This window comes from Ambystoma mexicanum, chromosome 5q, assembly GCF_040938575.1.
Source record: "Ambystoma mexicanum isolate Mex_15411 chromosome 5q, UKY_AmexF1_1, whole genome shotgun sequence".
Classification (NCBI taxonomy): domain Eukaryota; kingdom Metazoa; phylum Chordata; class Amphibia; order Caudata; family Ambystomatidae; genus Ambystoma; species Ambystoma mexicanum.
The window spans coordinates 388,533,436-388,549,898 of record NC_090933.1 but is presented as its reverse complement, the minus strand read 5'-3'; the positions used below and the strand labels follow the sequence as shown (position 1 = coordinate 388,549,898).

The window sequence follows — 16,463 nt, the reverse complement described above, 5'->3', positions numbered from 1 at the left end:
GTGTAATTTTAGAGGGGACACAAGGGTGTTTGTCCCCTCCAACTTTCGTGGCACACCATTTTGTCCCCCTCATTTGACAGGGGCCCCTTTCCTTTAGATGTCAGGTGCCCCCCAACATTTTCAGCAAAGTTAATCCACTGATCCCGGCCAAGGTTTCTCGCAGTTCCTGGCATTGCAGTTAAAATGGTCAAAACAAACCACACAAAAAGGTACCAAGCATATAAAGTGGGGGGAGTAATGAGCCTCACGCGTCTATTCAACGTGCTTAAGCGGCACGCCAGGCCACAATAGTTACATGAAATATTACCAGACACGCTATTGCTTTCAGAGAATAATCATGAAAGGACATTTTCTTTAATACACCTTTGATTTTCTCCACGGATTTACAATGCACCCCTTCACTTAATTAACTTATGAAATAGGTTGTCTATGGGTAATTGACGTCACACGACACGCTAAGGTGGTAAATGGAGGGTCCCTAGAGCCCCCTCAGTCCCCTCACAGGAACCCCAATATGTGTCCTGTGCAGCCCCCCTGCACAGAAAGATGCATAGGGCCGGATTCATGGCTTTTCTAGCGTGGTGCAAAGTCACTTTGCACTGGTGCAATGCAAACCCACATCCTGATTCACAGAGCGGTGCAAAGAGTATTTATGCAGGGCAAAGTGACCTTGCACTGACGTCAGAAAAATCCACTTAGGCCCTGGAATTATTTGCGTGTAAAACGGGTATTTGCGTGCCATTCTACCCGCAAATCAAGCATGGTCCTAGTGTCTCCCAGCAGGAAATCCCTCTTGCGAGGCACCAGGGCGAGTGCCCAGTGCTGTTTTCACGTGAGGGAAATGATGTAAGCAGGGAGAAACCCTGAGAAAGTCCCCCCCAAGAAAGGAAAGCTCGATTATGATAATCGCATGTGCAGGAAATGTGCAGAGAATGCTCGCCCGATGGCGGATCGATCAGCAGAGTGTGAGAGCGCCTGGAGACTGCCCTGGGGGGTTATAGGTGCGTGGTATAAATCAACATAACATAACTCTGTGACGAGCACCCCATCTCTTGTGCCATCCCCAGAGTGGACCGCAACCTATGCATATGCGGCCTGACAGCAGGAGCGCTGCATTGCTCGCCGGATGAGACACTGGTGTGTGATCCCAAGACAGCGGGAAGGTTATTTGGGACCTTGGGACACAGACTTGAGCAAGGTCTAAATTGGATTATCAGAACAACCACAACTCCTGACCATGAGTGCGAAAAGGGGTATACACAGGGGTGTTGCTAGGTCTGGAATATATCAGGGATAGCTAAAGTTGGGATTGTGGGGACTCGGGGCTAATTAGCCTTTTGGTTGTAGCCCCTGAGCTTCTATCCCCGGCCTAGAACCAAAAGACCCAGAGCAATAGCCCCCTCAGCCCACCCCCCCTAGAAACACCTCTGGATATACATGTGGGGAGGAGCTGAAACCATTAGCCCACACACATCACCTAATCCAAACGTATGTAGAAACTCACCCATCAACTAGGGCTGTCATTGAAACAAACTATTTAGAAAAGGGGTAGATCCCTCCGACTTTGAGGGCGATAGGATGGCATTCACGAGGGTTGCTGATCGAGAAGTGAGAGGAGCAAGGCGAGCAGCAGGAGAGGGCAAGGGTGGCCCTAGCCAATTAGGCCACTTTGTGACAAAGTTGGGAAATGAGCGGTGGCTACTCCGAGTAGGCCGGTCTGTGAGGGAGCACAGGCTGGCAGGAGAGATCGGAACGAGGGCCGATTCGGGGACCTAACCCAGAAGCTGGGAGGAGCCAGGGGACACTGAAGTGAGCGAGTGGGGAAGAATCACCTGCTACCACTACCCCAGAACCTGGAGGTTACTGCAAAGCCCTCAGTGCGAAAGAGAAGTCGCAACCTTGTGAAATATGCTGGAGCCAGTGCAGGAATCAAGCCAAGAGGGCGCTTCTTGGCTGGTAGGGTTAGAATTACTGCACCCTGCCAACGACACATGCAGAGGGGAAGTAAATCCTAACCAGAAGCCCCCGATGGCAAGAGTGAACATTGCAAAGGCTTGCCATGGTCAAGGATTTAAATGCACACCCTAAAGAAAGAGGGTGGAGTGTTACAAAGGATGAGCTAGCTAGAAAACTACTGAGACACCAAGGGAAAGGGAGGGGGGATGTTACAAGGGATTGCCAAGCTAAAGAAACTACTGAGACCTCAAGGGCAAGAGAGGGGATGTTACAAGGGATAGCCCAGCTAAAGAAACTACTGAGACCCCAAGGGCAAGGTAGGGGCGATGTTACAAGGGATAGCCCAGCTAGAGAAACTACTGAGACCCCAAGGGCAAGGGAGGGGGGATGTTACAAGGGATAGCCCAGCTAGAAAAACTACTGAGACCCCAAGGGCAAGGGAGGGGGGGATGTTACAAGGTATTGCCTAGCTAAAGAAACTACTGAGACCCCAAGGGCAAGGGAGGGGGGATGTTACAAGGGATTGGTTAGCTAAAGAAACTACTGAGACCCCAATGGCAAAAGAGGGGGTGTTACAACAGATAGCCCAGCTAAAAGAAACTACTGAGACACCAAGGACAAGGGAGTGAGTGTTAGAAGGGATTGCCAAGCTAAAGAAACTACTGAGACCTCAAGGGCAAGAGAGGGGATGTTACAAGGGATAGCCCAGCTAAAGAAACTACTGAGACCCCAAGGGCAAGGGAGGGGGGATGTTACAAGGTATTGCCTAGCTAAAGAAACTACTGAGACGTCAAGGGCAAGAGAGGGGATGTTACAAGGGATTGCCAAGCTAAAGAAACTACTGAGACCTCAAGGGCAAGAGAGGGGATGTTACAAGGGATAGCCCAGCTAAAGAAACTATTGAGACCCCAATGGCAAGAGAGGGGGTGTTACAACAGATTGCCTAGCTAAATGAAACTACTGAGACGCCAAGGACAAGGGAGTGAGTGTTAGAAGGGATTGCCAAGCTAAAGAAACTACTGAGACCTCAAGGGCAAGAGAGGGGATGTTACAAGGGATAGCCCAGCTAAAGAAACTACTGAGACCCCAAGGGCAAGGGAGGGGGGATGTTACAAGGTATTGCCTATCTAAAGAAACTGCTTGGATGCCAAGGGCAAGAGAGGGGGTGTTACAAGGAATTGCCCAGCTAAAGAAACTGCAGAGACCCCCAAGGGCAAGAGAGGGAATGTTATAAGGGATTGCCAGCTAAAGAAAATACTGAGACCCCAATGACAAAGTGTTAGGGATATTTCTAATTTCTGTGCTAATTGCCTTCAACCTTAGAGACCCCCAGCTCGTTTGCTGGACTTTAGGACTTTTTAATTTTAACCCAGGAGTCAGTGAGCCTTCTTTTCTCACTCTCTCATGTTTTCTGACCTGATTCGGATTATGTGTTTTTGTTTTTGGATTCTGACATACTCCGGAGTTATATACTTTTTGTATGGTGACACACAGCACCTTCAGTGCAGTGTCACAGAGAAATCCCATAGATTTCTCATAAGGTTTAAAGACTTTTTCTTGTGTGAACTACTTTTCCCAAGAATAATAAAGTGAAATTACCTTTTCTCGTTGTGGGTCCAGCACACACCATCTTATGTGCAGTGCTGGGGGGGTGGGGGAGTTACTTAGTAGCCTCTTATCGTACCTACTCATGTAACATTTTGAATGTTACCTTCACTACCTTAAATGGCTGGTGGCAGTGGTTTAATTTTCCTACCATTGGGCTTTTCTAGCGCACGCTGAATCCTCAGCTGCAGTAAAGCACCCATGGGTGACGATTTCGTCAAAATGGCCCTGGTCTTCTTTGTTTGCCATTTTCTGTTTGTGAGGTCTTTCATGGGTTTTATTCTACGCACCAAGCCAGGTTGGAGTCCTTTGTTCGTTTTGCCTTTGGTGGGCTTCAGTACTGAAACCCGCCTCTGGCTATAGTGTGTCTGGAAGGGCAGGAAGTGAGGGAGGTTCCTGCAACTCCCCTGTCCTTTGTCTTTAGGAATGCCTGCATGCATCCAGTACTGGTTGGCTGGCTGTCCTTGCAGGACAGCCACCCTGCTGTTTGAATGACAGCTGAGCTGTGCATGCAAGGGAGAAACCTGCTTAAAGGATGAGGGTTTTGGGACTGAAGACAGTCGACCACTGGGAAGAACAACCTGATAAAGAAAATGTGAACAAAGCTGGCTGCATCCTCCTGGACCTTTGAATTGCCTGGTGAAGTCCTGCTGCCGTGCTGAAACTCCTTTTTCTGATCGACAAGAGAAGCTCTGGAAGGGTTGACTTCTTCCCTTGGGTTAATGGGAGCAACTAACCCCGAGACGAACTCCACTAGACCATCTTCTCTGACTGGCTGTACTTCTTTGCTGCTGCAGGAAGCGAGTGACAAGGGTCGAGAAATCTACAGTCGAGTGCAACATCTGTAATCCGGCCAGAAGCTCCAGGAATCTCCTAAGGACCCTCCAGAAGTAGGACGACCAGAGCTCGAGTCCCCTCACCAGAGTACAGGACTCAAGGATTGAAGGAAGCCCAACTGGTATCCCAGATCCGCGGTGGTGCTGTTTACCGCGGTCTAAAACCACGAAGTGCCTCTGACCTGAAAAGAGTCTGTAGCTGCCGCCGACCTCAGAATCGCTGCCGCAGGAGTCCTCCTGATGCCCTCCCTCTTGTTATCACGACTGAGGCCCAGTAGCCCAGGATCTGCCTGGCTGCAACCCGACAAACGCCAGCTGGACCACTCTTCTTCTAAACAAAGGTACTGTTCCGGCTGGGGGTACTTACCTCCGTGTCGTTAGCTTTGTTCTACTCATTTGAGACTTGCAGTAGCTACTTTGCTAGAGTTGATTGCAGCTCTACCTTTCACAAGTGTAACAGCTTGTGACGCTACAGTGATTTTTCTTCAACAAACTCTCTAACTTTGTGGAAGACATTGTTATCTAAGAAGTGCCTCCGGTCCATAGACTGTGCTCCAATTGACTTTGTCTGTCCTGGCTCCCTGCAAACTCGTCTAGTCCATTTGACTTTGATACTTACTGTCCCTCATAGGTGAGAACTTGTTTTTTTAACTATTATTGCTGGGAAAGGTTTTTATCTAGACTTCATTGGAAGAATTAAGTGCTCATATGCTCTGAGAACCTGTTGAATCTTTTTCCTTCCTTTAACCTTTCCTTTCTGAAAAACCTCAGAATCTACAAAGTGCACTAGTGATAAATAAATGCCATTACTGTCCTAGTTAGTGAAGTCACCTGCGGGTGTATGAAGTGTGTAAGAAGCATCTCAAATGAGTACCTACTAGCTTGAGGTTGATTCTGGAAAAGTATTTTAAAGTATATTTTATTGTTGCATATATTGCCTTTTTTAAAGAACGTTCATTTAAAAATGACTGTTAAATAAATAAATTATTTATAACAAAACCTTGAGTGCAAGTGTTACTTGGCTACTTGTATTTGCGAATTTCATTGCTACAACTTTACAGCTCACATTTACCTCTCTTGAGATAAGCTTGGCTGCTCAGTCACACTACCAACTTGTGTAGTACAGGCCTGTACCAATAGGTGGGTTGCCTAATACTTAGAGGACAACGGTTGTGTTGTTTCCCCAAATGTTACTACATCAATTCTTGCCTAGCACAAGGGAGGGAATTTTACAACGAATTGCCTAGCTAAAGAAACTAATGAGACCCCAAAGGCAAGAGAAGGAGTGTTACAGGGGATTGCCCAGCTAATGAAACTATGGAGTCCCCAAGGGAAAGAGAGTGAATGCTACAAAGATTGCATACCTAAGGGAAATACAGATACACCAAGGACAAGGGACAGGAGATGATACAAGGGATTGCCTAGCTAAAGGAAATACTGAGACCCCAATGGCAAAGGAGGGCATTTTACAAGGTGTTGTCTAGCTAAAGAAACCACTGAGACACCAAGGACAAGGGAGAAGTGTTACAAGGAATTGCTTAGCTAAAGGAAATACAGAGACGCCAAAGAACAAGAGAGCGAGTGGTACAAGGGACTGCCTAGCTACATAAAATACTGAGACCCCAAGGGCAAGAGGGAATGTTCAGAGGGATTGCCTAGCTAAAGAAAATACTGATACCCCAATGGCAAGGATTGCCTAGCTAAGGGTAATACAGAGCCCAAAGGCAAGAGAGGAAGTGTTACAAGGGATTGCCTAGCTAAAGAAATTACAGAGACACCAAGGACAAGGGAGGGAGTGTTACAAGGGATTGCCAAGCTAAAGAAACTATTGAGACCCCAAAGGCAAACGAGGGGGTGTTACAAAGGGTTGCCTAGCTAAGGGAAATACAGAGACACCAAGGACAAGGGGGCGGGGGGTGTTACAAGGGATTGTAATCTGCCTCAGATGCCCTCTTGCTCAGCCACTTTTATTAACCCACCTTTCCCTTAGACTAGCGTACTTTGTAATGATTACTGCACTTGCGTAGCACTCCTAGAACTACCTTTCTAGCATTATCCTATTTCTGAACACGTCTATACCTTTTGCGTCAGCACGCGCCACTATGTATTGGCATCACATACACTACAATACTAACTATGCCACACTCTCATTCATTCTGAAGTTATTATCCCTGACGGGGTCACTTTCCTTATACCTTAGTGCCCTTCCGTCAGAACCACCATTTACCATTACCCACACCCTCCCACTGCTCCTTTGCATTATGCAACTTGGGTACATCAGGCCATCCAACCTGAATGAACAACTGCACATCTTTGCCATGCCCACTATCACACAGATCTACCCCAGATCAGCACTGGCCTCATCGCCACCCACTGCCAACCCCTACCTTACTTCACCAACCCTCTGGCTCGAACACTTTGCTACCAAACCTACTCCTAACCAACCATGCTTACTACATATAAAAGGAACCTCAGACTTGGCTCCAGATTCTTGCATACTTCTCACCGCCACACCGGCACTACCAAGCATTGTAACCCTGCAGAACATTCTGCAAGAGCCCTAACCACTGTATTACCCACCATATCCTTGAACACCAAACTTAATACTAGTACTCCTCCCCCACAGAAGACCGTGATCAAGGGGGCACTGATTAATGCCAGGTCCCTTACTGCTCACGCGCTTGACATGGCTGAACTGATCACACACATGACCTTGTCTTCATCGCCATTACAGAAACTTGGCTCCATGCTGCCTCAGGACCTCTTCCATCTCTGCCTATCCCCAAGTGCTGTACATGCAAGGCTGGGGAACGATAAAGGCAGCACGTGAGAGAAGCCTGAAGTTGCAGCTTGAAAACACTTCTGGGCAAAGGTGAGTGGCGTTCACTGCGCCTGACAACAACAGTCAGATGACATTTTTCCAGGCTGGAAAAGAATACAATGCTGCTTTGAATTTATGGGAGCAAATCCGAGGTGGCCTATTGCTTAAGGAGATAAGCTCAGGGGAACGTGCTCGCCTTGGAAGCAAGCCGACACAGGGCACTGCAGGTTCGATCCCCGGGTCCGCGCTTAGAAACCTCTGGGTATTAAGCGCGTTATAAATAACCTATCATATCATACGCACGAGTCCAGGAAGTCTTTGGATCGAATCCTCAGCAAAGTATTTTGTATCCATTTGCAGAGATCACTCATTGGAAATAGGTAGTGAAGTACGTTACAGAGCGTAAAACCGCACGATTACACTGGAGGCAACAGGCCAAGGGAGCGTTTTAGCTTTTTGATTTGCATGTGCCTTTGGTGGACTGCCTGCCCGCGGAAGATCTCTGAGAAGCATGAACCTCCAGTTACCACCCTCCCACCCCCCATCCACCCACCTCAGGCTGGTGTTGCTTTACTAAAACAATACCTTGCTTTAACACCAAGGAGACCGTAAATCAAAAGTATCACTAACCCACTCTACCCCTGCTCTCTTTACCCTACCCCAGCTCTCTCTACAAGCATACTCCACTTACTGTACCCCTGCACACCCGCCCTACTCCCACTCTCTCAACCCTCACCCACCCTAACTCCACTCTACACCCACCGAGCCACCCTACCCTCACTGTCTACCATGAACACCCTACCCCTTTATGTTTACAATACTCCCTCTACCCCCAACCACCCACCCTGCTGCTCTCTCGAACCCTACCCCCTCTTTGTACCACCACCCATCCTACTCCTCTTTCTCTACTAAACCTTATCCCTTCTCTCTTTACCCCCACCATGCACTGTGCCCTCTCTCACTGGCTCCACCCACCCTATACCCTTTATTCTCTCGCCCACCACCCCCCCACTCTACCCCCTCTATTCCTCCACCCACATGACCCCCTCTTCCTATTCCCTCTGATCACACCTCTAACCCTCTCTAATACTTACCCTCTCCCTCTGACCCATTCTCACTCATACTTCCTCTTGCTCATGGTCAGTGGCACCCGCTATCAATGGCTTACTCGCTTGCTCCATTCCCCTTCTCATTCTGCACCCCTTATCCCATCCCCCTTTGAAACTTTGCCCTCTCCTCCTTGCACCCTGGTGCCTATAAATGCAACATGCAAAGAACAGCAGTAAACGCCAAAACTATTGCCATTGCTTGTTTTTTTTGCTGTGGTTTGCGGAAGTGAACTTGTAGACGGGAACGTGGCCTTGGGTCGGGCCGTTGTAATGTATGCAGTTGGTGGACATAACAATGTATGCCTGTGTCCGTGAACCCCTAAATCACTGCTGTGCCTGGGTCCCGCTGGCTCCGCTGCGCGTATCTTCGGGCGGTTTCTATCTGGCCCTGTCCAGGTCTGAGAGAACCTCGACAGGCTGGGCCCACTGTCTGCCACGCGGGAAGCAGGGCTGGCCTTTCTGGCGCATAAAGCATCCGCTCTGGAGACAAGCACTCCAGGCTCTCGTCCTCAGCACTCCCCAGACATGATGTGCGATAGCATCTAGAATTGGGGCCTCTCAAAACTCTTTAGCCTGACTGTTATATAGACTTGATTTTAATAAAGACATTTGTAACGTTTTTGGTTTGTTTATGAATTGTCTGTTTTGATTGTGTTGATGGATTGTATTTAGATTTCTGTTATAATTGTATGTTTTTATATGTATAGCGCTCTGACGCACCTATGCTTCGCTCTCTGTATATAACATTTTTCAATAGATAAATATTTCATCTCATGAACAGTGACACGGACCTAGAATGATTATGCCCAAATCCAAGCGTGCCAAAGCCGGTGGCTCGAACTTCCCAGCCTCGGCGGCCAGACTCTGGAGTTCCCTTTCACCTACCCGCCGCCGGGTGGAACAATCCTACTGGGTCTTCTGGAAGACTCTAAAGACTTGGCTATTCAAATGGAGTCGTCCAGATGGTACATCTTTCAGCCCTTTCACTACACTGTAATATTATGCATGTAACTGGAAATCCTCTTAGTGCCTTGATGCCTCTGGGTTTAGTGTGTGATACAAATGTAGCAATAAATAAATAAATAATAAAACAGTCCAAGTATTTTAAGGTCCATCAAGCCCATTTAGTCTGCTCATGTCCCAACCATCCATCGCAGCAGAGACCATCCATGCTATTCCGCTTACCCCCACATGTGGACCCGTGGGCCTTCCCTGTTCCGTCGTGGGTTATGCCACCACCTCCCCCATTGTGGGGTTGTTCCATGCATTTTCTACCCTTTGTGTGTAGCAATATTATTTATTTATTTATTTATTTGAATTTATAAAGCGCCCAGCGGCCCAGAGACATTGTTGCGCTGTTACAGAAGGTTACTTAATACAGTTAGGACAGGAAATACATGGCAGTGACAGTAGTACATGTTCAGTGGCAATGTTGATCCACTGCAATATTATCCACTGCTATTGGTGGATGGAGGGAACCTTTTGTTTTGCAGTATATATTAATGCATTTTAATTACCTGTTGAAAATTAGAAAAGATGGCACATTTGGGAGACTGGTTGAATCATGGGACCACCACCGCTTTAACTTCCCCTAAGAATGAAGCAGGATTCCTGATGGAGGCAATAATGTTTCTGATTCATAGATTGTAAAATGGGAACGTGCATTCTTGTGCAATTATTCTGTGGTACAGCTATTAAACAGTAATGCCTATGAAAACAAATATATGGCACGCATGATGAGTTATGAACTTTTAGGGCAAGAAGAAGAGTTGGCCTCGTCAACCCTCAGATTGGTGAAGACAGTTGGGGTTCCAGAATTAAGAACACATACGCTAATAAGCCCCACTGAAATCCATCCTTTGATAGTTTTTCTCATGCAGAGACATTGCCCTGATCAACAGAACGTTTTCCTATGGGATTGCACCATTATAAAACACTTCCATGAGTCAGGCCCATTGTGGGCAGCCTGGAAGCCTGATCAGAGATCATGACTTGGTGGTCAATGATCAAGCGTCCACTTGCATCACCAAACAGCGCAGCTCGCACCCAATCACGTCGCTCCCTTACCCTTGTATCCGAGGATGGCGACGGTGATGGTCAGCATGGCGCACAGGATGTAGAGCAGGATGATGGAGAGCTTCAGAGCCCAGTTGTTCTTGCACTTGGTGCACTGCGCCCCTTCTTGGATGCCTGCAAGAGAATGCCATCAGTTCTTAATATGCCAGTCACAATCTTCATGCAAAGGAAGGCTGGTGAACACATGTTTTGCATGCCATCATGTGCACACTTATCGGTTTCTTGAAAATGTCAACTTATTTTAAATGGTTTCTAGAATCTCTGCGGAAGCATTGAGGCAGCATATAGGGTTTGGCCATCTGCTGCCTGATGGCAAAGCTGGCACTTGCAGGGGACAGTGCTGCAGTTAGCATAAGACTTGCCACTGTAGTAGGCCTACTGCTGGTGCCCAGCGCTGCTGCATGCGGCCACCACCCTGTCACAGAGCGATGTTTCACCGGCGTGAGGGGTAATAGGAGCTCAGGGTGCTGGTTTAGGGCATGAAGGAGACAAGTTTTTGGTGTGATTTTTTTTGTAAGGTGGCGGGCATTTAGGGGAGAGTGAAATGAGGCTGTTTTTTTTGTTGCTTTTATTTCCTGGGGGATGGCTCGAGGGACGCCAAGAATGTGTTGAGGGGCAAGAGGGAGGACAAAGCACACAAGGGAGGTCTGGGAGGGTAACAGGGCACCAGGCATTTGTCCCCTTGTGTCTGTCCTTACTCAACTCATGCCTACCAACATCCCCTCTTGAAGTGTTGGTTATTAGGCACAGCACAGAGGGTGAGAAAGGGATTCAGCGGAGGGCTCTGTGTGGCATCGTATACAATTCCAGTTTTACTATCATTGTCTATGACGTCACTTGAAACCCCTTGCAGGAATACACCCCCATTGCTGATAGTTATCCTACTCTACTTTTCTATATGTTTCATGGTTAGTTTCATGGTTACATGTCTGTATCTTTCCCAGCCGTGGCTGGCCGTGTGTATGTGTGTCTGCACCCCTGTGTTTCCAACCCTTATAAGATACATGTAAAAAGTGGAAACAGCGGTGGCTATGTTCATGAGATGAGTGTAACCAGTTGAAACAGCGCCCTGATGCCCTTGGGCGCTTTACAAATGCCAATAAATAAATAAATAAAAATGGTAGGAGCATGACACATTCTTAAAGAGTGATGCAGAGTATTTGCTCTTCTTAAAGCACAGTCACAGTTTTGCCTTGGGCTGTTTAGTTTTGGATTTGTTTTACCCTTTATAGCTGTAGTAATGCCTGTGGGCGCATCCCGACTGGCCGCACGTTCCTAAAATAGGTAAGCGTAAAATCTATCAAGTTGTAGTTGTCGAGCTACAGTCAGAACCATTTTGTGAGATGGCAATATCTTCAGGAAAGAAGGGTCTTCGGGAGAGGATTCTGTAAGTAAACTGTCTTGTTATGGTGGACCATAATGTTGACATTCCTGTACAATGCGCACTGTACTTTCATCCTACCTTTGTAGGACCTATTGGTAAGAGCAGTCAGATTGGGCAGCGTTGTCTTCTTACAGTCCAGGCACCCATCCTGACCAATGTGGATGCTTAACGAGGGTGGATCCCATCTTGGGCAGTGACCTTTCTGGGGAGCCCGGGTTCCCTTGTGCATCCTGCTGGTCGTGAGGACACCTCAAGGCCTTTCTTTACCTCTTCATAGATACTGTACTGCATGCCAAGGAATGCACAATTTGTGGGAGCTGCCAACCCAGTGACCCAGTGCTACCCTCCATTCCTGCACCAATTCCCCCACTTGCTCTACCCCAATCCGTTAAACGGGCAAATCTACATCTGCGCATTGGCAGGAACCCTCTCTTCATAATCTTGCGCTACTCTCCAAAACCTCTTGTTCTGCTCATTTATATTAATCCATTCATTAAATGTACATAATCCTCAGAACTCATTCTTGAGCCTCACTTTCTCAGCCCCTGGGTTGTGATGAGTAACTCTGTGTCAGAGGAAAAGCTGGACACACAGTAGCTTCTTCCAGCTTCTGCTCCATGAATTCCAGTGTAACCCCCTGCTGTGCTAATCACCATTTAACACCTCACTACTTTCCTTTCTCACCATTATGAGGAGGGCTCCCGGTTTTAAAGTATTTATTTTTCTGCCATTTCCGTATGTATTTATCCGTATTTATATTTGGGCCTTTTTTTCTGTATTTATCCACATTTATTTTTCTCATATAAAAAGATAATTTGCAACCAGTATTTTGTTTTTCTGCATTTGTTCTAATAAAAAATGCATTTATTAAAGCACACATACAGCCATACAGGAAATAAATACTTGCTTCATTTTTTCTATAGCAAACTGTTCCTCCTCTGACTGCTGCTGCCTTAAAATATATGCTGTCAGCAGTCTGAAGAATTTCAATGCTGTTTGTATACAGCTTGTACACTCTCCATGCTGCAAATCTGCAATGCATGAGTGAAATCAAAGAACCAGACAAAAAAGACCTGTTTTCAGTTTTTTCAATTTTTATAAATAAATACAGACAGAAAGCGGATTGATTTACGTCTGTATTTAAGTGTAAACATCAGTAAAACCGTAAAACTGCAAGCCTTCATTATAATTTAAGCAAACCGGAGTGCCTCTCTGAACGGTTGTCCCAGCTGTAGGAAGGAGGGCCCCAAACATCATGTTGAGCTGGGTGCCCAGGGGCCTTGGCCCATCTTCAGCGGGCCCTGGCTATCATAGAGAGTACACAGCAATGGAGGGAAGGGAGGCCGCAGGCTGCGTCACAGGGCACGACTCGGTCCAGTTTGCCTCAGTCACGCGCCCCCTATTTGAAGGGAGTGCGCATGACTTCTTTTCCCAGAACAGGCCTGGGTCTTCTCCGGAGAACGAGCGAGTGTGACAGGAGGAGCTGCGCTACGGCAATGCAACGCCAAGAGCCATTCGAAATTAAGTGGTGCACGTCTGGATGTCAAAAAGATGTAAATACAACCGATCCGCATTTAGAAACATCCTGCTCAGCAGACAGGGAGAGGCAAGTCCCTCAGGGTGAATGATTGCAACCGTCCAATTACGCAATGGTCTCCTCTTGGCTCACAAGTCAGAGAAAGCAGGGGATTAAATGGAGATTTCGGGCTGCAGCGGAGATGTACTCTGGCTGGATCGCTGGGATTGGGGGTCAGGAGTTCAAGTCTTGGCTCTGCCACTCAATGCACCATTTTAGTTCAGAGAGTTAAGCACTGGCCTCTGATGTCTGTGTGCCACCTACGCACAGATCCTCTAGGGTGGATAGCTCAGCGGCAACGTGCTCGCCTTGGAAGCAAGACTACACGGAGCAACACAGGTTCAATCCCCAGGTCCGTGCTTGGAAACCACTTTGGTATTAAGCGCGTTATAAATAACCTATCATATCAATTGCAGCTGGCTGGGTCTAATGGAAATAGCCTAAGGGGCAGTCAGTCCCAGTGGGTAACAATGCCACGTGCCACTCGGTAAGGGGCCCTTGATGCACTCAAGTTCTCGGATAGGCTGGCGCTTAGTCAGAGAATCCACCCACCTAAATATGATAACAGATTAGTTTCACTCAGTAGCTATTGGAGGCAAATGGACTGTGAGCGGGTACACAAGTCCTCAGTCTGCATACCAAAAGAACAGCGCCAGGTGTGATAAATTGAAATGGTGTCTTGGAAAGGTTTATTTAGCAAGTTTAACTATGTTGGCTTGGAACATATTTATAAACAAAGAGCAACAGGTAACATTCCACCTAAAAATGTAGTATTTTCCCATTGCTCCTTGAACACCAACTGACATCTTGATTTCCTGAGGAGAGTCAGGTCTTTATCAAGCTTCTGAAACCACCAAAAGTTCCACCACGGTGAGCCTGTTACCGAGAAAGCCCTGTCACCCAAGTCTGTGGAATTGGTAGAAAGCGGTTGCCATAGACAAGTAATGTATTCAAAGTCCCTATGTTTATGATAATGGGGGAATATTTGATTGGCACAGGGCGTGAATTTGAAGGCATGCACTAAGTGAGAGGAAATGCTGTTAGTGACACCAATATTTTGGTTCCTCTTTAGGAAACGAACATGCCACCGTGGTTAAAGTGTAGTTTCTTATGCTCGGGAGAATGTTACTGCCATTTCATTGGGTAACCACGGCATTGGTGCTCCTCGGCGCCTCGCCATCCATCGGTGCCAATACAGGACATGCAGCTACACTTCCACAGCGCCAGTGTGGCACCATCTATGCCAGTTCCCTAATCCGCCAACTGGCCACCAAGGCAGAAATTATATCACCACGGAGGCAGCTCAGGAATTCACCGACTAAGCAATTTTGCCTTCAAACCTCCCCTCTATAAAGGGCTACTAAGATTCTAAAAAAACAGTGATGACCGGTGAATTTATTTAAATGGGGAACAGTAAAACATTTCCCCATGAATATGCAGGAGCTACCGAACATAGCGAGGGAGCCCGAACCAAACAATAGCGGTCTCAAGGGCATTCTCAGTCTGAGAGCATTTTTTTAAAACAATGGGTTAAAATGGTACATTTTACAGCACACTTTCTGTGAACAATTGCGCAAAAAGCCACTCGCTTCACAAACAGTTTTGTAGGGTAAGACATGAAAAAATCCATTAGATGCCAAGTCACCAACAGAACATATACATTTTCTGATGCATTGTCATCATGCCTGTAACCACTATATGCCAGTTAATATTTAAAAAAAAAGGTATGCTGACAGTGCCTGTACATATCCGTGGTGGCTGAGCCAATATATGCTAGTACTGCACAAGGACATATTCATGTTTGCTTTACCCAAAATGTCAGTAATGATACTATAAGAAACCATGTTTACACCGGCTCTGCCAATATATGCTATTGTCCCCTCCTAAGAACATACTCCTGTTGGATTTGCCTTTAATGGCAGCAAAAAATATGGAATGCCACAATAAGAAAACATGTCCAGACTGGCTGCACCAATGAAGGCCAGTGTCGCCAGGTAAGAATAATTATGTTGGCTGTATCCTTCTTGCCAGTAAAAAAAAAGTAAAATATTCCGTGCCACAGTAAGAAAACCTGTCCAGAAGGGTTGCCTCAATGTAAACCAGTATGGCCATGAATGTACATTCGTCAAGTTAGTTTTGCTTTCAAAGACAGTAATGGCAAGCCACAATGAAAAAACACATCAAGACTGGCTGCAAAGCCCCCCGCTCTCCACCCTCAGAAAGTAACAACACTCATCATGTTGGCGATGCCCTTAACACCAGCCACAGTAGGAAAACATATCTTTAGTGACGGCAAAGATACCCCTTACAAGTAAGAACGCTCCTCGTGTTGGCTGTGTCCTTAGCATCAGTGTACGGTACGACGTCCTTTCAGCGACACCCGCTGGAATTTCTGGTGAAAAGAACCATTTTGCATTTTTTGGGGGGGTGGGAAAGGGCATATAAACGGTTGGGGGGGGGTTGGGAATAAAAAATAGGTAAATGATGAGTGTTTGGGGGTATTCCCCCAAAATTATTTTAAAAACATTTCAAAACGTTTTTTCAGCAAAAACTCTGCAGAAAAAAAACCATCGTAAAAACGAGTGTCGCTGAAATGACATAGACCCCAGTGTACAATGGTATGCCACAGTAAGAAAACATACCTTTGCTGGCTACACAATGCTCCCTCCCCCACATGTAGGAACACTCATTATGTTGGCGTTTTCCTTATTGCCAGTATAAAATGCCATGCCATTGTAGGAACATATATCTTCACTGGCTACTTGCATCAATGCTCACCTTATTGACCACTCCCCCTCACCCCCCCCCCCCCGGCCCCTCCCGTGCAGCACCCATTCACTCGCATATTCATCAGCATTCATTAACGGGTGCATTCAGTAGTCATCTGCATTAAATTACTCACACCTTTAAAAGCATTCATTCACAATCACATCCACCAGGCTCACCTCACCCGGCCAGTTTACACCCTCATCCATTTATATGCTGCACCTACAAACATACACATACATTCACAAACACAATCGCTCATATACATGCATTGCATGCATACAGACACACTTTTTTGGTTTATTGAATAAAATGTGTACCTGCTTGTCGGCTC

General features: G+C 46.8%; 1 protein-coding gene across 1 annotated transcript in view; it reads right to left on the bottom strand.

The window, feature by feature from the left end:
- The window catches only part of COLEC12 (collectin subfamily member 12), a 418,681-nt gene that overhangs the window by 84,593 nt on the left and 317,625 nt on the right, over positions 1-16,463 (bottom strand). Inside the window, exon 3 of the mRNA XM_069620876.1 lies at positions 10,395-10,517. Within this exon, the coding sequence (XP_069476977.1) occupies positions 10,395-10,517 (123 nt within the window). The remainder of the gene's footprint in view (positions 1-10,394; positions 10,518-16,463) is intronic.